General features: G+C 38.7%; 1 protein-coding gene across 1 annotated transcript in view; it reads right to left on the bottom strand.

Annotated features, from left to right (window-relative positions):
• The window catches only part of ddb1 (damage-specific DNA binding protein 1), a 100,701-nt gene that overhangs the window by 25,963 nt on the left and 46,778 nt on the right, over nucleotides 1-27,960 (bottom strand). The window contains exons 11-22 of the mRNA XM_041196910.1: nucleotides 24,340-24,415; nucleotides 21,520-21,628; nucleotides 18,817-18,995; nucleotides 17,355-17,518; nucleotides 16,381-16,488; nucleotides 13,321-13,528; nucleotides 12,985-13,080; nucleotides 10,902-11,013; nucleotides 3,221-3,344; nucleotides 2,473-2,637; nucleotides 1,673-1,767; nucleotides 179-349 (exon numbers count right to left, since the gene is read on the bottom strand). Of these exons, the coding sequence (XP_041052844.1) occupies nucleotides 179-349; nucleotides 1,673-1,767; nucleotides 2,473-2,637; nucleotides 3,221-3,344; nucleotides 10,902-11,013; nucleotides 12,985-13,080; nucleotides 13,321-13,528; nucleotides 16,381-16,488; nucleotides 17,355-17,518; nucleotides 18,817-18,995; nucleotides 21,520-21,628; nucleotides 24,340-24,415 (1,607 nt within the window). The remainder of the gene's footprint in view (nucleotides 1-178; nucleotides 350-1,672; nucleotides 1,768-2,472; nucleotides 2,638-3,220; nucleotides 3,345-10,901; nucleotides 11,014-12,984; nucleotides 13,081-13,320; nucleotides 13,529-16,380; nucleotides 16,489-17,354; nucleotides 17,519-18,816; nucleotides 18,996-21,519; nucleotides 21,629-24,339; nucleotides 24,416-27,960) is intronic.

Raw genomic sequence — 27,960 nt, 5'->3', positions numbered from 1 at the left:
TATGGACTTTAAGTAAAGAAAGAACCAGACTCTGTTGTGATGCCCTCCAAGGATGAACATTCTCCTAATATTAATTTCTGGACCCCACACATGGACCAACATGAGTTAGCTCTTTCGGAGCAGCAGAAAACTGAAAAAAGGAAGGAAAAATGTGGTATAAACTCAAGTTGCATTGTACCTCTTCAAAATTCCCTTCCATTGGTTTATATGCAAGAAGCAGCACTGAGCGCATCAAATCTCCCACCAGGATGAAGTCCCCTTTTGTTTTCAGGTAGAGGGCCATGATATTATTGTAGTGGTTGCACTCTGTGCGTAGCTCTTTTTCAGCAGTCCATTCATATAATCGCACCTAAAGTGAAAATCACACTGTTACTTCATCATATCTAGTATAGAATAAATACATTATGATTTGGTTCTATCCGCTTGATAAAAATAAACTCAAAGTGATGGCACAAATGAATAAGAAAATGAAGCTATCACTAGGACTTCAGTGAAGTGTAGTGATGGGTTATGTAGATTTTTATTCTACATCCATTTGAATTGAAAATATCCAGCTAAAACTGTGAAAAACACAGACAAAAATTGCATTAGTTGGAAGTGCAATTTTTACTTTCACTTATTAGTACATTTATGTAGATATACATTATATTACATATAAACCTAACAACAGCATTAAAGTTTCTAAATACATTGGCTTTGTTATTAAACTACATCCTGTCCAATAACTTCGGTTTTCAGGTAGAATTTAAAAATCCTATGCCACTACTTGAAGAGGGGCAGGAAATTCCGTCAAGATCAGGTCAATATTTCTCAGCTGGTCAATTGTAATAACTGGTCATTCGTATCATTGTTGTTTTGTATGATATTACTGTTGCAGACGCTTGCCACATTTAACCAGTCACTGCACTCAGAATTACACAGAAATTTCAGAACAGCAACAGGCAATTCCTCCCAGTCAGTCCACATTGGTGTTTAGCTACCACATGGGCACCCCAAAAACGCTTCGCTATGTGAAGTGACTCAAGATAATTCTTGCATTTTTCACTCACCTTATTTATATCACTCAGGTGTGCTGAGCTGTGTAATTCTAAATCTATATATCTGCAAGTACCATGGGCTTTGTAAGGTACTATCACGAGAAAACACAAATTTTATTTAACTAATTTTGATTAGCTGCAGGTTTCAATTTAATAGGTAAAATTAGTAACTGAATTCTCGAATTGTGAAATTTAACTGGGGACAAAACCGCACAGAGTGGAGGAACTGCCTTTGACTGCTCAGTTCGTAGTCTGAAACCAAGTGGAACTGAGGCTTTAATTCTTCTTCCTCCTTCCCAGGAAGTGGAAACAAAAAAGAATTGTAAAAATACACATGAGTAATGCAACATAAAGTTGCAGACCCTATTAGTGTCAACAGAATGCTTACTGAGGGATTATATGCAGAAACAGAAGCCCCCTTAGAAAGGGAAGAACAAACAAAAACATACCGAACCACAAAACATGTCAATTTTTAATAGGGAAAAATAACTACTATTCTTACAATTTTCACACAGAAGCACTACAGCAGCCTGCGCCACTGAACAATATACATTCACCAAAAGACCATTTTGAGCAGGCAGACTCCATGCTAACCCGGCAAAGAAAGGTCCTGAGAGTCTTAGAGGCTTAAGTACCGTGCTATTGATGCTTGCCAGCAACTTGCCATTGAACTCTACCATGGAATATACAGCACCTTTTACTTCTTTTTCTGCTACTGTCTGAAGTTTACCTGTTTAATGAAACAATATGTTAGTTAAAATATCCCTTCTGGTATTTTAAAACAAAGTCCACTGAGAAGTGTGTGGGTAAGCTAGGGGAAGACCACTGGTTGATCCAGAGTATTCAAAAGTAGGTCTGAACAAACAATTCTTTAATTTTATCTGCAATTCTAGTATCAGATATACTCCAACTGTACTGGAGGAGAATAGGTGGAGTGAAAGAAGAAACAATATCAATATAAAATCTACTGCTCTGACTGAAATATAGATCAATAAAGATACAGTTCCACAACAATGCAAAGATGCAGTCAAGACTGGTTCTGTATTTATCCCTAAATCTGCACAATTGGAAATATGGGGAACAATGGCATGAGTCATTACTTTTCATCAACAAGACAGAAAGAATTATAAGTCAGTATTGTTCAATGATAATACATAGGGAACTCTATGGGTCTGAACTTCACAGTCATAGTACAGGTGAAATTTGATGGTTCAGAAGCCTTCAGTAAACATACATATGGGTCAGGGCTGCTCAGTGATGGCACAGGAAGAACTCTGCAGGTCAGAAGCAATACCATTGCCTCTCAGAGTGACAGATCAACAGCACAGTCTGCACATGTTGGGGCGATTGGGTTTGGGGACCAGGGGGAAAATAAAACTAATTGGACTTTTCAGAAATTGGTTAACAACAAATATAAGCTGAGCACATGACTTACCATCAGAATACTGGAACACAATGATTCGTCCTTGTTTTGGTTCTGCTTCTTCAGGATATACCATTGCTGTGCCTACAATGAAGTATGTATTCGGATCTTTGCCCAACTTGCAGGACACAATACTTAGTGCATACTCATTCTGAAGGAACTGGTGAGCATGAAGAACTGAAAGCAGAAGACAAAGTCTTTGTTAAAATCAAAGGGGATCTGAACAAACAACTTGGTTAAATAACAAATCTACACAGAATAAAACATCAATAGAGATCCATAAAGCTATTTGCTTGCAACAAGGCCAGTCACAGTGTTATAATTGGCATTATTGCCGCCAGAGGGAAAAAACAAATTCGTTGAACAGTTGAATCTGATCATGATATCTCTGTTTTTCTCTCCACAGAAGCTGCCTAACTGGAGTATTTCCAGTATTTTCTGTTTTTATTTTAAATCATGGGTGCAACTTATTTCTTCTGACAAATATGTTCCTGCTGTTGGCAGGAGAAAAGAAACGCAACATAAGAAAAAAATTTATTCTTTAAAATATTATAGCTAATGAAGAAATAAATAATCCAGAAGATGACCCTAAAATAGCTAAAATGTCAAGTAATTGGCAGGAAACTATGCTTCTGTAAACAATTTAAAAACAAAACACAACATGAGTGGTAGTTTGTAGTTGGTTGAAATGAAAAGATGCTTTGGTGAAATTGGTGAAACTCCAGAAAATTGGTGATTCAATTTGAGGGGTAACCCTTACCTTCAAAAGTATGTTGATCTATGATTAGCAGATTGTGAACTTCCACTTCATCCCCAAATGAGCTTTCATGCTGTGAAGTACTGCTTGGGAAGAGCTTACTGGAGCTAACACTGGTTGAAAGAGCCTGAGGGGAGAACAAGAAATAGCTCAATAAAGCAAGAAATGAAGCAGCACAAGACATTCATAGCCAGGGAGCTTTGCCATCTCTAATATTTCAGTGTGCATTCATATTAATGCTTTTAAACATTGGTACTCATTACAGCTCTGGGATCATTGCAGCTTGCCTCCCATTTGTGACCTTGAGGAGACTTGCTACAAAACATGCCTTCAGTGCCATTATTTTTCTTTTTCTCTTCTACTGTTAATGGTAGTAAGGGAACGTTATCAACAGATGACGGTTATCTCAGTAACAGAAAATGCTCTACTTAAATGTAAAGGTGTGATGCATCTTGGTCCCCCATTTTGTGATTGGAAGCCTGTGACGAGTGGTGTATTTGTAGTGTACATTAATAATTTAGACGTGAATATAGGAGATATGATCAGTAAGTTCGCTGATGTCAAGAAAATTAGTAGTGTCGTAAATAGTGAGGAGGAAAGCCTTAGATTACAGGATGATATAGATGGGCTGGTAAGATGGGCAGAGCAGTGGCTAATGAAATTTAACCTTGAGAAGTGTGAGGTGATGCATTTTGGGAGGACTAACACGGCAAGGGAATACACAATGAATGGTAAAACACTAGGAAGTGCAGAGGATCAGAGGGACCTTGGTGTACATGTCCATAGATTTCTGAAGTAGCACAGGTAGATAAGGTGGTTAAGGCATATGGGTTATTTGCCTTTATTAGTGAAGGCATAGAATATAAGAGCAGGGAGGTTATGTTGGAGTTGTATAAAACACCAGTTAGGCCACAGCTGGAGTACTGCAGTTCTGGTCACCACGCTATAGAAAGAATGTGGTTGCATTGGAGAGGGTGCAAAGGAGATTCACCAGGATGTTGCCTGGGCTAGTTTCAGCTATGAAGAGAGAGACTGGATAAGCTAGAACTGTTTTCCTTAGAGCAGAGAAGACTGATAGAGGTATACAAAATTATGAGGGGTATAGATAAGTGGGGTAGATGGGAAGAAACTTTTCCCCTTAGCAGAGGTGTCAATAACCAGGGGGCATAGGTTTAAGGTAAGGGGCAAGAGGTTTAAAGGAAAAATTTTTTCACCCAAAGGGTGATTGGAATCTGGAACACACTGCCTGAGGTGGTGGTAGAGGCAGACCCTCACAACATTTAAGCATTTAGAAGAGCACTTGAAACACCATACCATACAGGGCTATGGGGCAAGTGCTGGAAAATGGGATGAGGATAGATAGGTGCTTGATGGCCAGCATGGAAGGGCCTGCTTCTGTGCTATATAACTGTATGACTGTTTTCATTTCCCCGTCTTCCTCCATGCAAGAAGCTGGTCTCCACTTGACAATGGTCACAGTATTTAAATTGGTGCTCTCACTTTGAAGAACTATAGGATCAGACCTATATCTCATCAATCCTTGATGCACATCTTGCAGCATTGCTGAGTGTTCCTCAGACAAGGTATGTATTGGGTTAGAGGCCATGGAAAAGAAATGATAATGAGCCATCTAAGAGTCATCAAGTATGTTGCACCCTTCAAAAAAAGGCACAGCATCACTGGCTCAAGTAATTATTTGTATGCGAGCAAGGCTATGAACAATTTGATTATATCCAGAGAATGATTTTTGTTATTTTTAAGTTGCTTTGTTTCAATTAGCACTACAGACCAACTGCTCCCTCTGGTTGAAATCAATAACATACTGGCATTCTGGGAGCTTACTGAAGCACCAAAATATCCACAGAATTACAGAAATGTATAACACAGAAGGGTGCCATTTAGGTCAATGTTGCTTGTTCTGGCTCTTTGAAAGACAGCCCCACTTTTTGTCTGTGACCCTGTAAATTCCTCAAGTGCCTGTCCAATTCCCTTTAAATTTGTTTATGGAGCCAGCTTCCGCCACCTTTTGAGGTATAGCATTTCAGATCCCAACAACTCAGATAAAATTTATTGTAATCTTTCTTCTACGTCTTTTAATTTTAAATCTGACATCTGAACAGTGACTCATTCACCAGAGGGAATCATTTTTCACTGGTTTACTCCATCAAAATCCATCATCTTGAAAACTTCTATTAGATCACCTTTTAACCCTCCTCCTTGCCAGGCAGGGCAGAAGATCTTTTCCAAACTCTCCTCATAATTGAAATCCCTCATGCCTGGTAACATCTTGGTAAATCTCCTCTCCACCCTTTCTAAGGCCTTTACATCTTCCCTGAAGTCTGGTGCCCAGAACTGTCCATACTACCACAACTACAGGCCTAACTATAGAATGACACAGAATATAAAGAAAAGAAACAGGTCATCCAGTACAACCAGTTCATGCCAGCATTTATGCTCCACTTGATCCTTATCCTATCCTTCTCAAGGATAATTAGGGATGGGCAACAAACATGCAACGACGCTCACATAACATGAAAATTTTTTAAAAATAGTTGATAATATGGAGACCAGAACTGTACACGGAACTGAATCAAGTTCACTAACAAAGGTTCGATATAAGTTCTGCATAACTTCGCTATGTATCATTTTTGTTCCCCTAAAAATAAACCCTAGTGCCTTAATTTGCTTTTGTTATGGTCCTATTGGCCTGCATCACAACTTTTAGAGATTTGTGTATGTGTGCTCTTGGATCTCCTTGCTCCTCTACCACATTTAGATTCTTACTTTCTAAGTAATATGTAAACCAAAATGCAATACCTCACCCCTAGTTATACTGAAATTCAGTTGCCAATTACATACCCATTGTGCAAATTTATTAATGTCTTTGTGTAATTTGTTGCAGCCCTCCTCAGTGTTGATCATCCCTCCCAACTTGGTGCTGTCTGCAAATATAGAAAATTTTCTTTTTGATTCCAAAGTCAAATCGTTAATATGAATTGTGAAAACAGCACTGATCTTTTTGGGACTTCTCTTCCCATTTTTACTATTTCAGAATAGTTACCCTTTACTATTTCTGCTTTCTGTCTTGCAGGCAGCTAGCTATCCAATCTATTAATTGTCCCTGACTCTGCATGCAGACTTTATTGATATGAGTCATGGAACCATATCAAAGACCTTTTGTAAATCTAGATATATTACAAAACAATGTTACCCTTGTCTACTCTGTTACTATTCGAAGATCTTAATGAGACTTGCCCTCTTGAAATCAATGTTGACTATTCATTATTATATTTTTGGTTTCTAGATGTTTCTCTATTTTCTCTTTTAGTAGGGGTTCTATTACTTTTCTGACTAGCCAGTTAAGCTGACTGTTCATAGTTTCCTGGACTAAGTTTAATCTCCCTTCTTAAATACAGAAATAACATAGCTCCTCCCCAGTCCTCTGGCACTACACCCTATTTAACAAATAATATAACTGTAATATTGTCTCTGCCATATCTTCTCTAGATTCTTTTAAAACATGTGATTAAAAAAATTAAATCATGATGTCTTTGCTTTTATATTCTCTGTATTTATAAACCCAAGAAATTTGCATGTCTTTTTAACCACCTAATCAATTTGCCCTGTCATCTTAAAGGATTTGTGGATCTGCTGAAGGGAAAATCTACTTTCAACATCCTAACGAGGAAGAACTTTAATGACAGCTAGACTACCCATTCACTGCAAGCAGAAAAACATAGAGGCACTTTAACAGACATTATCTGTCAAAGGCAGCCGGTAACCAAGAACAAACCTTGGTTTACTATCGAATCAGAAATGTTTTGAGATAATAAACCTCAGAGCACCAGCACATAATATGAATCATGAAGTCACTCCACTAAACTCTCAACTAACCTTGATAAGGGGGTTGCAGCATGCTTGAAGAAATCACTGAGATGTGCATGTGAATGTGGACACAAAGAACACAAGAACTTAATACCTAAAGCATCTGCACTGCTGTCAGCTGGGACAGATGAGCCCTAGTTTAATGGAAAAAAATGCCTAAAGATTCAATAGACTTTGAGTAATCAGCTGTCTGGCCAACCATATAGAAGATGCAGCACCTCATCAAAGCTCTTTCGGCTGCACCTTCCAACCTACAGCCTCTACCACCTAGAAAAACAAGGGCAGCAGATGCATGGGAACACCATCACCTGCAAGTTCCCCTCCAAGCCACACACCATTTTGACTTGGAACTGTATCGCCCTTCCTTCACTGTTGCTGGGTCAAAATCCTAGAATTCCCTAACAGCACAGTGGGTGTTCCTACAACACATGGACTGCAGCGGTTCAAGAAGGCAGCCACTGCCACCCTCTCAAGGACAAATAGGGATGGGCAATAAATGCTGGCCTAGGCAACAAGGGCCACATCTCATGAACACAATTTTTTTTAAAAAGGCACTTGAAGACTCCAAGAGAGGTCTAGTTGGGTTTTCTTATTTAATCTGTGCATTAATAGTTAAATAAAGGTAATCTCTGATCATGTGCCCCTTCAAGATTAAAGTCTACAAAGCCCACTTCAACATCCATTCGAGTGTGACAGGATAATTCCTACATTGGAAATGGCATGATTTTGAACAGATGAGCAAAGTGCATCAATTCATACTTGAATACATTGAACGCCAGCTGCCATTCTTCTGTTCTTCCTATCTAAGTCTTCCTGAAATCTATAAACTATCCTCATCACTACCTATTACTTTGTCTTGTTCTGCACCATCTGCAAACTTTATAATGCTGCGTGTTACACCCAAGTTTAAGTCATTAAGTTACAAAGGGTAATGGACACAAAACTAACTCCAGGGGACCACCACTGCAAACCAACTCCCAGTCTGAAAAGCACCCATCCATCATTCTTTGCTTCATGTCACTAAGCACATTTTGTATCCACATCACCACCCCTCAATTCCATGAGCTTCTAAATTGAGACACTCTTGCAAAGCATTTTGCTGCACCCTTCCAAAGTCCACTCCAATCAATCAAGTTAGAAAGACACAAATTACATTAAAAACTATCCACGTTGGCTCTCCTTGATTAGCCCATGTCTTTCTAAATGGAAGCTAATTTTGCCCCAGTAATGATTTCCAGTAACTGTCCACTGATATTAGGCTGATTGGCCTGCTGTTTCTTGGTTTATTCCCCTCCCGTTTATGTCACTGGCAATTGTATTTAGATTGCCCTTGCTTCAGTGTCTAATCTTTTGTTCCTTTGATTTAAAAAAGTGAGCTGAATTTAATTTTAATTCTGCTTTAGATATACTGAGCATATTGGAGAAATTGTTGTAAAATAATAAAGATCGGATTCATAGGAAATGTCAATGGAAATGGCATCACACTGGTATATGTTTTAATAAATGAATTTAAGGGATGTCTTATGCATGATGTGTTGATTGATATACTTTTGCAAAATGCAAAATAATCTTTTTGTAAGGCTTGCAGTGAAATTTGTTCAACCTAGTTTCCTTTACCTTATTTTTGTGCTCTTACATTTTCCTTTACTTGTTCTAACATTAGCAACTCTCTAGTCTTCTAGCACTACTCCTGTTTCCAATGAGGAATTAAATAAAGATAATGACCAATACCTCTACTATTTCTTTTTTTTTGCTTCTTTTAACAACCTAGCATATTTTTCATCTGACCAGCTGACTCACCAACTTTCAGTAATCCATTTAGTACCTCTTCTCCATCTATTACTGTCCTGCCTGTAATTTCCCTCTCCTCTTTCAGAGTAACCCACACAATATCCTTTCTGAAGGATATAGTACTAATAGGCCCAACTTTCCCCCCAGTTAACCTCTTACACACTATACATTTAAAAAATGTTTAGGATTCAATTTAACATTGTTTGCTGATATTTTTTGTAACCTTTCTTTATCTCCTGTATTAATTTTCTCCAATTCCCTTCTGTATTTTCCATCATAATCTTGGCTTTTAACTGATGCTTGCTTGATATTTGTCATATGATAAAATAGAATAAAGAGGCTCAACTTTTATCTCCTCTTTTGTCATCCAGGGCATATTAGATTCGGTTGTTCTACCTTTTCTCCTCAAAGCAATATGTTTAGTTTCCAGTTGAATTATCTCTTCTCAAAATATCACTCATTTCTCCATTACTGCTTTACCATGCAATCGCATTTTCCAATCTACCTGTACTAGGTCTCCTCTTAAATCACTGAAATTCTTTCTTTCCAGTTGAGAATTTTAACATTAACATTTTCTGATCTCTTTCCATAATTACTTTAAACCAAATTCTGCTGTGGTCATTAAGTCTGATGATCTCCTACTGTGACATACACCACTTGCCCTACACCATTTACCAGTACCAGATCCAACACTGCTTCCACCCTTGTTGAACTGGAGACAAAGTGATTGGGAAACTTGTACAATAATACTAGAATTAGCAATATGAATTATATCATGGCAAATATGATTTATTTAACTTCAGACAAACAAATGAATTGGTCAAATAATGTCTTCCCAAACCAAAATTTTAAAGGTGTATGAATTTCTTTGGCTAGTACTGACAAATATAGTGCACAAATTGTGATTGCTGGATGAGAGGGAAAGCCAGATTGCATCAAGTTTCAGGTTGACTAATTTCTACCAAAATTCCTTCTGTTCTGATCAGTATAGTTGCAATGACCGTTACTTCCCACTCTGGTGAGAATAGGATCAGGTTTGTCTGTGGTGTCCTCTATGATTAAGTAGTCAATGCTCAGTGTCAAGTATCATAGATGAAGAATGGGCACAAGAAGTACACAACAGTAAATGGAACCACAGAACCATATTCCAACAAGGTGCCAAGCATTCAGGTGTAGGGGATGGAATGGGGGGGGGGGGGGGGGGGGGGGGTGTGTACGTGTGTAATAGAAAACTGGCAAAAATCTAAAGTTTATTGAATATATGGAGAAACTTCTTAAATCTCATTTTTCCTGGATCATCACCCCCCAATCCCTTCCCCCCACCAAAACAATATCTTATTTTCCCTCACTTCTTCCTACTCTGACTCCCTTTCTTTTATCATGCATCTCCCTTGACTCCCAAACTTATCTAGCCCTGTTCACTAGCCAAGCTGACTGAGTGTCGTCTGGCCAGGTTTGCCAACTAACAATCCCACTCCCTCACTTTACTCCACCCTTGACATTCTCCGTCATGCCCACGGCAATGCTTGTCACAAGCTCTACCACTGTGACAATCCCAATGTCTTCATACCTTACGCCAGGTGATCATCTGCCAATATCCCTTTTTACATTCATTTGCTGGATGTGGACATTGATGGCAAAGGCCAGTATTTACTGCTTATTTCTAATTGCCCTTGAGGCGGTGGTGATGGTGTACCATCATCCTGACCTGCTGCAGTATGTGTACAAGATGTGGGTACTCCATCAGTGCTGTCAGGTAGCGAGTTCCAGAATTTTAACTCACTGATGACAAAGAAATGGAATGTCAAGATGGTGTGTGGCTCGCAGGAAGATTTGTAGGTGATGGTCCAAAGAACTCTCCATAGCAAAGGTTGCATGAGGATCTGGAGTCTGCTCCTTTTTCCCCCTCTGTGAAGAGTCATGATTCACTTCGCAAAGCATTTCTTTGGTTTTAAAAAGGTTTTTGATGTCTAAAAATTTAAAGCATCTTCTCTAAGCATGCTTTTACCTGAGTGCTAGCACTTGGTCTCAGGACAGTGGTCCCTCCACTGGGGTCCAATACTTCCACTCTGCTGCTTACCAGACCAAAGCACTGTGATGCCTCTTGGTAACAAATTCTCCTGCAGAACAAATATAAGAAAATGTAAGAGAAAGCACAAAATAAGATAAAGGAAACTAGGTTGAACAAATTTCACTGCAAGCCATACAAAAAAGATTATTTTGTAATCAACAGTACAATCATGCATAAGACATCCCTTAAATTCAGTTAATAAAACAAACCAACGTGATGCCATTTCTATTGACTTTTTCTATAAATGTTATCTTTATTATTCTTTCTTTTGCATTTCCCAATATGGTCTGTATACCCAAAGCAGAATTAAAATTAAATTCAGTTCACTTTTCTTTAAAAAAAAAATCAAAGAAACAAAAGATAAAACACTGTGAAGCAAGGACAATCTAAATACAGTTGCCAGTGACATAAAGCTTCCCCTTATTTGGTACTGTCATAGCAATATCATTCAGAGAGGCCACAAGTTGGACAGGCCACAAGTTGGGCAACCAGGCTGTTGGAGCACAGTATAGAAAATATATTGCACCTGACCTAGGTGTGATGTTGAGACTGTCCTTGAAACTGAAAGCATTCTATTCCACAGCACTAAAATCCTCCTTATGATGAGCACAAAAAATTATGCTCAAATAATTTTTTAAAATTGTAAATAAAGTCTAGCAATAAGTTTGAGGCAGAAATGATGCCTCTATCAATTGTTATCTTGTATCAACACAAACAACAAAAACTATTATCCTACAGATTCTTCTGATTAGACAGGCTATCCTCAATTACAGCCCCGAACTCTCACTAAACCCTACATAAAACTGAAAAATAATGAAAATGTGTGGCTATCTATAAAAAAAATTCCAATAAAGCATTTCTGAGGAGTCTCTGCCAAAATGTTAATGTGCCTTTTCTCTTGCCTGCTGCCTGAGTATTTTCAGCACTTCTCATTTTTATTCTGCATCACCAACATTCTCATTATGCATCAAAATGGTTTCAATACATAATTTGTTAAAATTCTTTTTATTCCCATAAATCTTAAGAATCTTTCATTAATTTTGTAGTTATTTGATTTTTTTAAATAAAACTAAATCAAAATATTTGCAAAGGGTATCAACCCAGACAGTATATTGATATATTATTTTTTGGTTCAACGCCTGCCTTTTTTTGTGCCAGTTTCTCTCTCCTGCTTTTGTCCATGCTAGCTTTTGCTGGGTGTAGTGCCACAGGCATCAAGTGCCCCAAATCACACCTTAAATGATCGTTCTTCTATGGGGTAGCAGAATTAAAATACACAGTGTGCATGAAAAGCAGCACAGGGTTGAGATTTAAGTCAGGATCAAACCTATCCCATTTTCCCACAGGAGCCACTGAATAATGAATAGCGAATGAAATCCTGATTGAATTTTATCTCTCTAGTCCAAGGTGTCCAGGTCAACTGCTGCACACTGAGGCTAAGTGTAGTAGTAACTGAAGTGCTGCTCAGTTGTAATCAATGAATTTACTACAGATTAGGAATATTTAAATTAAAAGCTTTTGATTTGTATGGGCTACTAGAAAGAGCAAGCATTATTTTAACTAATACTTTTCTGGAAACGCCTTGTGGAAATCAAGGTCCAGGTGGGTGAAAGGGTTAACCTTCCCTGAATGAAAGCGATCACCAGTAAGCACCGACTGAGATTTTCATATTTTCCAGACTAAATATTTTGTATATTTCACGATGGAATTTATTTCTCAAAAGGGAAGTGCTAACCTCTACAATGATGTGGTCATTTCCTTCTATGTAAAAGGCTTTTAATCACCTTAAACCGGTGGCAATCTCTTGAAGTAGATGATTCAAAGTAAAGATCATCTTTGCTCCTCCCATGGATCGCACCTACAGTGCAATCCCTGTGCCAAGTCATGTACAACTGTACACAATATTAAGAAGTGAATTAAGCTTAGTGCACTTAAACAGTTACAACATTTAATACTATCCACAAGGCCGACATCTTGACACAATTTCTGGTGACAAGCACAGTAGATGAGGAACACTTACTTTGGAGACTCATTAAGGGGAACTGTACGGATGTGTAGTTTCTGAATCTCATCAATGGTTCCTATGGTTAAAGTGCTGTTGTTGGCTAAGGCCAAGCTGTTAAACAGAGGAACAAGACAAAATCATAAAGTAATCACAGAAGCTTAGGAGGTAAAAGATTTCATTGTAGAAATCAGGATTGGAAGTGACAAAACATGGATGAATTTTAGCAAATACAAGGTTAAATCTAAACATAATATATAGAAAACTCCATGTGCAATTAGAAAATTGCTTCTGGTAAAGGAATCAATCTTTTGAATGCCTCCACCATCTGGAGACTGTTAATTCACCACTAACCTATCAGGGTATCCCTCGGAGTTAAGAGGACACATGTAGTTTACCTCCTTGAGGTTAACATTCGAGAAAACAAGCTTGTGATTGCTGCTGTAAATGACAGTGGGGCGGTCAGAACAGGCAAAAACATTTGTGGTGGACAAAGATCTGAAGGTTCGCAGCACTGTTGGCTGGGTCCCCAGTGTGACTTTCTTACGGTCACTCAGCAAACCTAATTTAAAAATACAACATAAAAACATTAGATCATTGCTACCAGTAACATACACAATTAGAATAAATCTCTTTTTCCCTGTTCCAATTTTCTTTTCTTTGCTGAAGTGCATGACTCATGTTTCAGTACAGTTCCAAGGTGCTACCCTCTAGTATCTTACACAAATGACTGTCCTTCATAGGTGAACCAAGACAGTCAATACTGGCAGACTAATTTGGCCATGGCATGACCATGGTTGATCACATCCACACTTTTCAGCAGAGATCCCAGGCTACTGATCGGAAACAGGAAACCTGGGCAATTTTTCTCATTAATCCATGAACAGAAACTTAATTTAGTGTGCTCATCATACTCTACAGCTCAGTTTAGCTAATTCAGAGATCAGAACTAAAATCGACCTGTGTCAGTTAGTTCCCAAACTTAATGTACCCAACCATTGAGTCCTTCTTTAAAAAATAGTTTTTGTGGTACATACTCAAGGGAGAAAGTAGTCACAGCTGTGAATAGAACAGTTTGATTTTTCTTCAACTGCAACGCATTCATATTGCTACACTGGGATAAACAATGTGACACATTTTTGCTAACAGAGCAGGAGTTTGAGTGTTTTCATTATGTTATTAATGGATTTTCATGGTAACGCTTGCAGCTAGTCATTTGATATTATGTTTGATAGCAGGGGATCACATCATATAGTGTTTAACTACTGTTAAGCAAACACAGGTCATTCAACGGAGTTAAATTCTTATTCAGTCAGGGATCTTATAAATTTGGCGTTTCGTCTCCAGGTCACCAACACCTAACATTCAGTAATTAACTTTATGAATTTTGTTCTGTGTCTGCAATAGATTGAGACGTTGGAGTGTGATGTCCAACACATGCTGACATTTTTTTAAAAACGATGTTACTAACAGACCTCTTGTGACATTATTCACAGTGACTCAAAGAATACATTGTTTTACAACAAGAGATATATGCCCTCTAAGGGGCTGCATCACAAATACGGATTTACAGGAGCTGCATAACTCAATTCCACTTTTATTACAAATAAAAATAGAAAATGCTGCAAATATTCAGCAGGTTATGGAGAGAGCATCTGTGGAGAGAAAGAGTTAATATTTCAGGCCTGTGAAGACATTCATTCTTTCTTTCTCCACATATGCTGCCATAACCTGCTGATTATTTCCAGCATTTTCTGTTTTTATTTCTGATTTCCAGCATTCACAGTATTCTGCTTCCCATTTTTATTACATCATCTTCTGGAGATGCAATTCCACAAACCTGGTGCGAATTTATATTTTCCATACTAATCAATCTTCAACGGCATTGGACACACCTTGTATAATCTCCATATGAAATGGAGCTAGACATCAAAGGACAGTGGGACCAATACAGGCTGATGTAACCCAGTCCCCAATTTAAAGTCATACATATTGACATCAAAAATTCCTACGTCTTCAGTTATAATGGAAACTGAACTTGACACACTCCAATTCTAGCCACTCACCTGGAAGTCCAGGGGTTTTACAAGGGGGTGGAAAAGAGAGAAGCTAGATGGCTGGAGGTTGCTCAGTACTTGTGAAGGATTGCTGCATGGGAGCTTGCCAGGGAAGTGGTTCATGGTTGGGTAAGAGAGTGGATCCAAATGTTTGAAACTGCATGGCTATAGTACATGTCCAGGAACAGTCAAACTCACAATAAGCATGGCTGTTGATATGAAAGTGGGAGGAATATGCTGTAGTTGCTACGTTACAAAAACACCTGTTTGTAACAGAGTTAAAACAGGTCATACACATAAAAGGCCTTCAGTATGAGTGCTTAGGCAGAAAACCGGTACAGGCAGTAGATTTGCGATCATAGGCCTTGCCTGACAAGTGGGATGAAGTATTTAGAGAGGTGATCATAAGAACCAGCTGTGAGAGAGCCTAGCGACTGACAGATCCACTAGGCTCACTAGATACCATTCGGGGTGATGGGGGGGGGGTTACAAAAACTGTTACATCAGAGATGAAATTCCTTCCTCAGAGTCATACAGCACAGGAGGCCATTTGACTCATTGTACACTTGCTGACTCTTGGACCGAGCAATCCACTTAGTCCCACACCCCTGCTTCTTCCCCCCCAGAGACCTGAAAATTTTGTCTAGGTCCTCCTCAAACCAGTTAATCTTCTTAGGCAGTCTCTCAGGATCAAGGGTGACTCCCTTCCATTTCATTTGGATGGGCTCTGAGATGGCTTATAAGTCCAAAAAAAGCTGTTACTATCTTCCTTACTGGTTCCACATTTCTGTATTTCACATTATTTGCACTTTGAAGTTATGCTCTGTGTACTCAAGTCCAAAAGAGGAATTAGTCCTAACAATGACTCCTTGGGAACACCACTCCTTGTTTTTTTTCAGTCTGGAAATCAACCACTAACCACTATTCTTTGTTATCTGGCATATAGCCAATTTCATATCCACACAACAGTCACACAGCCTCTTTCATCCCAATGGCTTCAATTTTGCTAATGAATCTTTCAAATCAATAAAATCCTTCTTTTCCACACAATATTTTCACTCTTTGTTACCATTTTGTTATATGGTGAGATCAGTAACCCACCATATAACAAAACCGCAAACATAAACTTAAGTCCTTTCTTAAATGATAAATATGTTTATTTTTATAGCAATTTTATGCAGTAAGTGTGTCTATAAGGCAATGTCACTCTGATGTTTTATCCTAATCTAAAGATGCCAAACCCTACCCAGTAAATAAATAAACAGCTAAAAGCTTTGTATTAACTGTCACCTTTCTACTGTATATAAATAAATGGTACAGACACATATCCCTGTTTATAAATCTATTATTACTATACCTGTTTCTATTTCAAGTCCAAAGTAAAAGAGAGCACCATCACCCAGAGCACATAGCAGGTAATGGCTACCTTCAAATGTTGTCATCAAAATGGACCGCGGGATGATCTCTGAAAAAATAGGAACAGCAGGAAGTTGGGTAGGGAGGAGGTTATGTTTCAGGGACAACCAACAGTAAACAAGGACTGGTTATAATTACACCAAACGGAATGAAAATGTACATATTGATATTAAACCAGTTAGAAATATCGTGGTTTTTTTTTAAAGTTCACTGTACAGATCCAAACCCTTTTCCAAAAAATGCCAAAAATACAAAGTTTTATTTTGACGGTTCTCAAAGTCAGAAATCTAAGGATAAAAGTGCATTGCGAGAAGATTTTATCCACATAGTAATATATTATTATATATTATTGGTGCAATTAATCCTAAACATGTACATTTTAGAAGGACTGTGTAGTTATCACAGGAAACTTTATAACTTCTCTCAAGCTTGAAACTATGGCCATCACACACACAGCAAAAATCTAATGATGGGCCCTTGAAATTTCCTTTTTTTTTCTCCACGGTGAATTCGAGGCTTTGCTGTTGTTTCCCTTGCTCTCATAATTAGGCACATGAATATGATTACATATGATTGAAACAAATACTTTTACCCACGACAGAAATGATTTCATAAAGACTAACCAACCCACTGTTTCCGAATACTTGGCTAACCTGTAATGTATAAAGACCAAGTTGCTAGGGTCTTAATGTTTTTTAACAATTTATTAAAATCTTGCTTTAACATTAATATTTTCCCTTGATTTCTTCATGGGAAGAGGTTTAAAATACAACAATTAGAGGAATTATAATTCCTTCTAAGGAATCCTGGCCAAACAAAAGGGCAACATGTTTAAAATCATAAAATATTAAATAAGCCCCAAGTTAAAGCTCAATAAAACCAAGAGTGTTGAAATTTATGCTGCCTCTCTCTTACCTCCCCCAAGCATTTCTTTATGCAGCGTTTCAAATGATGGTAGTTTGAGAATCCGAGCTGAAATATCTGTCCAAAGCCCAACAGAGCACAGGGGCGACATACTGCTCCCCTCAGACAATGGAGTGATGTCTAGGCAAGCTACTTCATGCTCCATCTCTATAAAGCTGGTGGAATTTTAAAAAAGGTTAGCTGGTCAATTTCCACTGTTGTCTGTCTCCAAACTCAAGATATATCGCCAGAAATATTATAAAGATTTTTTTAAAATGAAGATAAATAGTAAGGCTTTAGGGTGTTTTTTGTTCTACAAATTAGGAATTCTCACATCAGGAATCCATTTGTCCTCCCTCACAGTATATTTACCTTCTCTGACACCATTACAGGTCATCAGTCGGGCAGATTAGGTTGCAAATTACAAAGCAAAATAGACTACCCAGCTTGCCCATGAGTTACAGTAAGCTTTGGAAGAGCAATGAAAAGGAACATAGGACTTAGGTGCACTAGGAAGAGTAATACTATGCTCAAGCTTTTATTTTACTCATGCACTGTTAAAGCATTTGATGAAGTTCTGCTTTCTTTGAAGTTGCATGTAACTGTTCACCTGATGTTATGGATTGAAGAGTGAAGAGTGTTACTGAATTTGGAGGATGGAAGAAGGGGAGGAATTGAGCTGTACAGAGTTATTGGTTTTCAACTTGAGATGTTTTAAATTCATCTTGGAATGATTGAATGGAAGTCCTTGCTTATTGCTTGTGATTTATATAAGAAACAAGTTTCCACAATTCAAATGTAGTCATCAAGTTTAAGTTCTTGGTCAGAAAGTCATAAGTTCAAGTTCTACTCCAAGCCAAGAGTACATAAAGCTAATATTTCAATGCGTACCGAGGGAATTCCGCAAAGTCACAGGTGTGGATTTTTGGATGAGACATTAATCCATTCCGAAGAGGAGTCACATTGGACTCAAAACGTTAACTCTGTTTCTCTCACCACAGATGCTGCCAGACTTGCTGAGTTTTTCCAGCATTCTTTGTTTTTACTATTAAATCAGGGCCCTGTCTCCCTGCTCAGGTGGAAAGAAAAGATCCAATAGCACTACTTGAAGAGAAAGAGGGCAACATTTTTGACAACATCGATCCCTCAATCAAGTGGTTGTGGAATCTTAACATAAGAAATAGGGGTAGCGGACCATACAGCCCCCAAGCCTTCTCCACGTTGCTTTGAAACTACATTTGCTTTGTGACTACATTTCAGAAGTAATTACTTCTCTGTGAAGCACTTTAGGCCAGCCTCAGGCCATGAAAGATGCTATATAAATGCAGATTCTTACTTTGATGGGTATAGACTATAGCACAAAACTACCCTCCGTCTACCCCCCACTAATTGACAAATTTAAATTGAAGGGTCATAGGATGGCTGGTGTGAAATGGAGAAGTAAACTCCATTACCATTAGAATGGATCGATTACCTGATTTGTTTGAGCTCTTTCGGGTGGATCTCCAAGTAATATAATACACGGCCCACTGCCACCACCACCTGGCTGTTATTACAGGATGCAACGCTGATATTCTTCCCATTTGGTTCCTTCCACTCACTAACTAGTGATTTGGGCTCTTGGCCGACCAGTCGCACTGAACCAGACGTTATCTGTATGGTATAACAGTTATTAGCACTTGAAAGGGACCAAACTCCACATAAATATTATAACTGAATCTTGACAATAAACAATGAATTTTACATGGGGGATACAAGCTGATTACTCATCCTCAGGCACACGAACTACCATGAATAATACACAAAATCTTTTAGGAAGAGGAAAAGGCCCAAAGACAAATTTGGACACAAGTCCCTAAAGCACTGAAGCTGAGTAACATTTGCACAATGCAGGATTTTAACTTCCTAAGCATTTAATGACTAATGATGAAACCTGTAGCATTGAGGGCAAGATAGTTGAAAGATTTGTAGACATTTAAATTACTAACACTGCATTTAAATAAGGATACCCAGCAATAAATGAATATTTGATTTAGGTTTTAAAATGACCCTGATGTAGTATCAGACTTCTTTATGTGAAAAAACACAGCCAATAGTGACAACAACTTTGGATTCAGCCCTACTAAATTACCTAAATTTGATTTTTTAAAGAGCATCAAATTTGCAAAACGTATCAGAATTAATTCAGGCCACAATGGCAACCTTATTAAGCAGGGATAATTTTTTTATTCATTCACTCATGGAATGTGAGCTCCAGTGGCTAAGCCAGCATTTAATGCTCATCCCTAATCGTCCTTGAGAAGATGGTGATGAGCTGCCGTCTTGAACCGCTGTAGTCCATGTGGTGTTGGTACACCCACCACTGTATTAGGAAGGGAGTTCCAGGGTTTTGACCCAGTGACAGTGAAGAAACGGCGATATAGTTCTGAGTCAGGTTGGCGTGTGACTTGGCAAGGAAATTGCAGGCAGTGGTGTTCCTATGCATCTGCTGCCCTTGTCCTTCTCGGTGGCAGAGGTTGAGGGTTTGGAAAGTGCTGTCAAAGGAGTTACTGCAGTGCATCTTGTAGATGGTACACACTGCTGCCTCTGTGCATCAGTGGTAGAGGGAGTGAATGTTAAGGTGGTGGACAGGGTGCCAATCAAGTGGCTGCTTTATCCTAGGTGGTGTTGAACTTCTCAAGTGTTACTGGAGCTGTACTTATCCAGGCAAGAGAGAGTATTCCATCACACTCCTGACTTATGCCTTATAGATTGTGGACAGGCTTTGGGAGTCAGGAAGTGAGTTAATTTCCACAGAATTCCCAGCCTCTGATCTGTTCTTGTAGCTACAGTATTTATATGGCTAGTCCTGTTCAGTTTCTGATCAATGGTAACCCCCCAGGATGTTGATAGTGGGGGATTCAATGATGGTGATGCCATTGAATGTCATGGGCAGATGGCTAAGTTCTCCCTTGTTGAGATGGTCATTGCCTGGCACTTCTGTGGCGGAAATATTACTTGATAATACATACTGACAATACAAAAGAATAATGAAATATTTTGTAAACCAATCTAATGGACAGGACCCACCTTAACCAGGTCTTGCTGCACTGACTGCTTATTGGTAATTCCAAATGTTATCAAAGCATTGTACAATCATCAGCAAACAGCCACACTTCTGATCCCTATGATTGAGGGAAGTTAACTGAAGCAGCAGCTGAAGGTAAAAACAAAAAACTGCGGATGCTGGAAATCCAAAACAAAACAGAAATACCTGGAAAAGCTCAGCAGGTCTGGCAGCATCAGCGGAGAAGAACAAAGTTGACGTGTCAAGTCCTCATGACCCTTCAACAGAACTGACTTGAAGCTAAAGGTAACTGGGTCTAGATAGCATCTGGAAAACACCTGCTGCAATGTCTTGGGACCAAAATGATTGGCTTCCAATAACCGTAACCATTTTACTTTGTGCCAGGTACAGCTTTAGTCATTGCAAAGGTTTCATCTGATCCCTGTTGTTTTCAGTTTTACATGGGCACCTTGATGCTACATTAATCAAATACTGCCTTGATGTCTAGCAGTCACTCTCACTTCTGCAAATCAGGTCTTATGTCTGTGTTTGGACAAAGTCTGATAAGGTCTATAGTAGAGCAATATGGCAGAAAGCAAACTGAGTAGCGAGTATATTACTGGTGACTAAGTCACACATGGTGGCATCGTTGACAGTGTTCCATCACTTTGCCGATTGTTGGGAATACGTTGATAAGGCAGCTATCAGCTGGTTTAGATTTGATCTGTTTATGCAGAGTATAACTCAGCAATTTTCCACATTGTTTTCCCTTCTTTACAGAAAGGTTTATCCAAATTAGGACTATAAGATTAGAAAGAAATAGGATAATGAAGGTGGTTGTTAAGGAATAGTTATTATGCAATACCCTCTGGTTACAGAAAACCTTCAGGCAATGAATTTCAAGCCCTACACTGGTAGATTTCTATGTTTGACTTTAACCGTTTATTTATCACATTCTGTGGCCATATTCTTATAAAAAACATTACAAATGATGCAATGACAGCACTTTTGCCTTTGGGCAACTGACACTGCCCATTACAAGTTAGCAGAGAGGGCCACAGATTTATAGGGACCAAAGATAAAACATGTTTCCACTTGACAAAGAAATGTTATATCTAGAATCTTTCACACCTGAATGAGCTGCTGATGGGCCACATTTCCACAGTAGAAGGTCTGTTGGTCATCAACAAAGCCCGGCATTTCAGTTTCTTCCACCTCTTCCCCGTTAAGCATCAGCACACTGCAGTAGTGAAAATATATGTTCAGTCAGCTTCTTCAGTCAAATTTCCCTCTCCAAGTTCTCCCCCTTTCAGATGCCCGACTAATGCTCAGATCCTGGGTAGACAGACCGCAGCCCACATAAGTGGAATCTTCTGTTCAAGAAAAATACTAGATCAGCAAGTTACAGCTGAGGAGGGTGGTGATTTGGATTTGGAAGAGGCAGATTAGAAGCCAGCTCCCCACGTACAGGTCACGAAAACAAAATACTTAATCACTGATCACACAAAGTTAATGAGAATGCAAGTCGCCAGTGAAAACAACTTATTTTTCCCAAAAATGATCGAACTCAGTCAATTTTTAGCTTTGTGTTCCAATTACATTCACAGGAAGTTACTGATACCATCTGTACTATTGCAAGAAATTACTTGCACAGAAGAAGCTGGGCAAAGCGAAGCAGGAGGACAAAAGAGGAATTATTCTGTTTGAGTCGTGAGCTTCCAGCAACCATTAGTTTGTCTTTGGCAGAAGACAGAGACAGGTAAAGTGCCTTTTACCACACATTGAATGAGAAAGAAATTTGACAAAAGGGAGAACGAAATAAAAGGATAATTATAGGGAGAACTAAAAAAGGGTCATCACAGGGAGAACTGAATAAATGGGAATTATAAAATTATGTCCAACATATGAAAATTGTTACGATTCCCATAGATACTGATAACTTTTAAAGACATTTCAATTCCCGGTGACCAACTTAAAGGAATTGCATAAAATGATTTCAAGTTTTAAGACTTCTACTGTATCATAAACTAAAACCAACATTGACCAGAAATTATTTAATAGGCAACAAGTAATTTAAGCTACAGAAAAGATAACCCTTATTACTGTCTTAACACATGGATAACCCCACGCCAAACAGATATACTTTTCAGCATGCTCTCCACAGGGTTACAATCTTTAAGGGGTACAGTACACAGTCACAGTCACTCCCAGCTTCCAATCGATTTCATGTCTCCAAAGCGCACCAGTGATAACGTCAAGTTTTCGAAGAATTCCTGAGCCATCTGCCAGCAGTAAGGTCCCCTCCAGCAATTTCTCCTCCCAGCTTTGCCAGGGTAAATCTTCTAGTCCTTAGAGTGTCACAGGATGTGTCATTTCCAGCAGAGACTGTCCTCCCTCCCTTCTACAGGCAACGTATTCCTCCCTGCTGACCACACTAACTGCAGCTGTTTGTCCTGAGCCCTCTCTCTCGGTCCAAAAAAACTCTCAGAAAATCTGTCCAGTTAGCTCTGTTGCTCTTGCCTTTTTTCCAGGTGTGAACATTTTGCACCTTGCTCTTGGTGAGTCTCACCCCAGACACCCCCACCCCCCATGGTAACCAAGCCACTCAGGTTTGTTATCGGACAGAATTCTGAACAGATCACGTCTCTCTTCACTATTCCTTTTTATCTTGAATTAAAGAGACAGTGCCAAAGCATAATCATCTTATAAAACCTCACACTCATAACAAAACTACCTACCCAACAAGGCCAGTTCATGTGTTTTTTTTCCTTTCATATCTTGGTGGATGTTAATGTGCTCTTATGTTCTCACCGATTGGATTGCTACTGATGCTGCTTTTCCTTGAACCTATTTTAATATTTGACTTAGTCCCTGAACTGTGACATTTATTTTGCTGAGCATTTTTGGAAAATTATCCTAATTTTAGTATCATCTTGTTACGAAAGTTGAGCGACATTTTAGTTCTCGTCTCTGAAATAATACATTTGAAGAATTAGTTTTTATCCATTTTTTTCAATTTTTGAAACATTTTCAAAATGTATGTTTGAAAAGCTGAATTGTTTTCATTTTGTACAAATCATTAGAAACATTGAGAAATAAATTGGTGCTTGAATGACACTTAAAATTTTACTTGAATTTCTGTAGCAAAATTTGTGCACCACTGGCCAGTGTTAATTAATTGAACAGGTTATTTTAAATTTTATTTTTAGGTTAATTAACACTAAACTTAATTTACTTCATAAGAAGGGCATCTTGGTTTATGGTCACTAAACAAGAAAAGCTCCATGTTCAACTAAGAATATGCTTGGCAAAGTGATGCTCTATTTAAAACAGTAGTGCCAGATTAGGTTCTTGAAGTTGACACAAAGTGGCAGTGTTAGGTTACTATCGTAAAAGTAGGCTCGAAAGTGTTATTTAATTAGTCTCCACTCACTGTATTTTGCTGGAGAAATCATTCTAATTTATTGAGGATGTTGTTATAGTTTTGGTCCTGGGTTCGTTCATCGTAGGTTGCAGAGACTCTTTTTTTAACAGAACGTGTGCTCAGTAAATAGACTTTGTTCACCATAAAATCAACCGTTTTCTCTATGTCCCGCCCACTTTCAACTCTCAGGCTGACACAGTGATGTCAAGAGACACTCTGGTAAAAGTATTTTGCCACTGGAAGATGTAAGTGCCTTAGAAAATGCAATGGACATCACTCATTCATAGCTGCCTGTTTGGAAGCCACAAACATAATAGTAGCAGGGTTCAATTCCACATTGCCACCACTTTCCTCAGAAACATTCAACATGAATCCTTTCATTCTAAAATTGTTGCAAAATAAACTTGTCACTTTCCAACTAACCACTGTCACAAGTTTGATGTAATGAGTTAATGCTAAAAATTTGAAAGCAAAAGCCAATGTGTAGAATCATTAAGTAAAATAGATAGTTAGGGACAGCTCCTTACCGAGTCTGTCCGACAAATGAGAGTACCAACATATCATCAGTATCACGAGTGGAATCAGAACGTAGTGGCCACAGACCTGAGAAGGACAGAACAATCAGGAAATGAAAAAAAAACTTACATTATAAAGTACTACATACGAACATACGAATGAGGAAGAGTAGGCCACTCAACCCCTTGAGCCTGCTCCGTCTTCAATGAAATCATGACTGAACTGAATGTAACCTCAGCCCCATATTCCTGCCTTCCCCCAAAAACTCTTCATCCCCTTGTTAATCAAGAATCTATCTAGCTCTGCCTTAAAAATATTCAAAGATTCTGCTTCCACCGCATTTTCAGGGAGAGAGTTCCAAAGACTCTAAACCCTCGAAAAAAAATTTCTCCTCAACTCTGTCTTAAATGACCGACCCCTTATTTTTAAACTGTGACCCCCGAATTCTAGTTTCTCCCACAAGAGGAAACATCCTCTCCACATCCACCCTGTCAAGACCCCTCAGGACCTTAAAGGTTTCCATTAAGACGCCTCTTACTCTGCTAGATTCCAGTGGATACAAGCCGAACCTGTCCAGGCTTTCCTCATAAGACAACCCGTCCATTCCTGGTATTAGTCTGGTAAACCTTCTCTGAACTGCTAACACATTTACATCTTTCTTTAAATAAGGAAGCCAGTACTGTACACAATACTCTAGATGTGGTCACACTAATGCCCTGTACAACTGAAGCAGAACCTCCCTACTTTCATAATCGTTTCCCCTCATAGTAATTGATAACAATCTACTAGCTTTCCTAATTACCTGCTATACCTAAATATTAACCTTGTGTGATTCATGCACCAGGACACCCAGATTCCTCTGAATCTCAAAGCTTCTCAGTCTCTCACCATTTAGATAACATGCTTCTTTTTTATTCTTCCTGCCAAAATGAATGATTTCACATTTGCCCACATCATACTCCATTTGCCAGATCTTTGCCCACTCCCTTAACCTATGTCACTTTGTAGCCTCCTTACGTCCTCTCCACAATTTACTTTCCTACTTATCTTTGTGTCGTCAGCAAATTTAGCAACCATTCCTTCGGTCCCTTCATCCAAGTCACTTATGTAATTTGTAAAAGGTTGAGGCCCCAGCACTGATCCCTGTGGCACATCACTTGTCACATCCTGCCAACCAGAAAAAGACCCATTTATGCCGACTTTCTGCTTCCTGTTCGCTAGCCAATCTTCTATCCATGCCAACATGTTAGCCCCTACACTGAGTTTATATTTTCTGCTATTACCTTTGATGTGGCACTTTATTAAATGCCTTTTGGAAATCTAAGTACAGTACATCCACCGGTTCCCCTTTATCCACAGCACAAAAGGCTCCTTCAAAGAACTCCAATAAATTGGTTAAACATGAGTTCCCTTTTACAAGATAAAAACAAAAAACTGTGGATGCTGGAAATCCAAAACCAAAACAAAAATAAAAATACCTGGAAAAACTCAGCAGGTCTGGCAGCATCTGCGGAGAGGAACACAGTTAATGAGTTCTTTTCCCACCTATTTCCATTATTTTTAAATGTATCCATTATTTTATCTCTACCTTTTAGACCATTTCGATCCCTTCCCTTCACCCACCCCACCCCCACAAGGGCTATCTGTACCTTGCATGTCCTGCTTTCTACCCTTAATTAGCACATTCCTTAGGTAATATCACCACCTTCAACACCTCTTTGTCCTTTTGTCTATGATATCATTTGGCAATCTCCACCTATCACTGGCCCTCTATCCAGCTCTACCTTACCCACCCCCAGCTTAAACCAGCTTATATTTCACCTCTTTTCTATTTTTACTTAGTTCTGTTGAAGAGTCATACAGACTCGAAACGTTAACTGTGTTCCTCTCCACAGATGCTGCCAGACCTGCTGAGTTTTTCCAGGTATTTTTATTTTTGTTTCCTTTTTACAAAACCATGTTGATTCTGCCCAATTGCCGTGAATATTTCTAAGTGCCCTGCTATAACATCTTTAATAACAGCTTCTAACATTTTCCCCATGACAAATGTTAGGCTAATTGGCCTATAGTTTCTTGCTTTTTGTCTCCCTCCCTTTTGAATAAAAGGAGTTACATCTGCTATTTTCCAATCTAACAGAATCTTCCCGAATCTAGGGATTTTTGGAAAATTAAAAATTAAAACTAGCCACTTCTTTCAAGATCTTAGGATGAAGTCCAACCGGACCTGGAGATTTGTCAGCCCGCAACCCCAACAATTTGCTCAATGCATCTTCCCTGGCGATTGTAATTTTTCCCCAAGTTCCTCCCTCCCTTCTATTTCCTGATTTACAGCTATTTCTGGGATGTTATTTGTGAGCTCTGTAGTAAAGACCAACACAAAATACCTGTTTCATTCATCCACCACCTCCCTACTTTCCATTATCAATTCCCCAGTCGCACTCTCTATAGGACCAACGCTCACTTTGTTAACTCTTTTCTTATTTAAATATCTATAGAAACTCTATCCATCTTCATATTACTAGCTAGCTTTCGCTCATACTTCTTCATATTTTTCTCTCCTTATTAATCTTTGTCATTCTTTGCTGTTCTTTATATTCTTTCCAATCTTCTGACCTGTTACTTGTCTTTGCACAATTATATGCTTTTTCTTTAAGTTTGATATTGTATTTAACCTTTTTAGTTAACCACAGATGGAGGGTCTTCCCCTTGGAATTTTTCTTTCTCATTGGAATGTATCTATTCTGTGTATTCTGAAATATCCCTTTAAATGTCTGCCACTGAACTTCTAGTGACATATCCCTTAACCTCATTTGCCAGTTCACTTTAACTAGCTCTGTTTTCATGCCCTCATGATTGCCCTTATTTAAGTTTAAAATACTAGTCTTCGGTGCACTCATTTCTTCCCCAAAATGAATGTAAAATTCGATCACATTATGATTGCGGCTACCTACATTGCTACACTGAGGCTTTCAATTAACCCTAACAAGTTGCTCAATACCAGGTCCAATAAAACCTGCTCTCTGGTTGGCTCCAGAACACATTCTAAGAAACTATCCCGGAAACACTCTATGAACTCATCTATGCTACCTTTGCTCATCTAATTTTTCCAGTCTATATGTAGATTAAAATCCCCCATGATTATTGCTGTACCTTTCTGGCAGGCTCCCATTATCTCTTCTTTTATACTCTGTCCTACAGTGTAGTTACAATTAGGGTAACTGTACACCACTTCCACAAGTGACTTCTTGCCTTCAGCATTCCCCACCTCAACCCAAACCATGTCTACATCCTGGTTTTCTGAACTTAGGTCATCCCTCTCTAATGTGCTAATACAATCATTAATTAACAGAGCCACCCCTCCAACTTTTCCTAACTTACTGTCCTTTCTAAATGTTACATACCCATCAATATTCAGGTGACAATCTATGCCATCCTGTAGCCATGTATCTGTAATGGCTACTAGATCATACTTATTTATTTCTATTTGCACTCAGTTCATCCGTTTTGTTGCGAGTGCTACATGCTTTTAGATAGAGCCTTTGGTTTTGTCCTTTTATTATTTTTATAGCGTCTAGCTTTGTCTGCTGATTTACTCAAAGATTTGTACACTCTGTCCCTTCCTGTCACAGTCT

This window comes from Carcharodon carcharias, chromosome 10 (genome assembly GCF_017639515.1).
Source record: "Carcharodon carcharias isolate sCarCar2 chromosome 10, sCarCar2.pri, whole genome shotgun sequence".
Classification (NCBI taxonomy): Eukaryota; Metazoa; Chordata; class Chondrichthyes; order Lamniformes; family Lamnidae; genus Carcharodon; species Carcharodon carcharias.
This window is presented reverse-complemented; position numbering and strand designations above follow the sequence as displayed.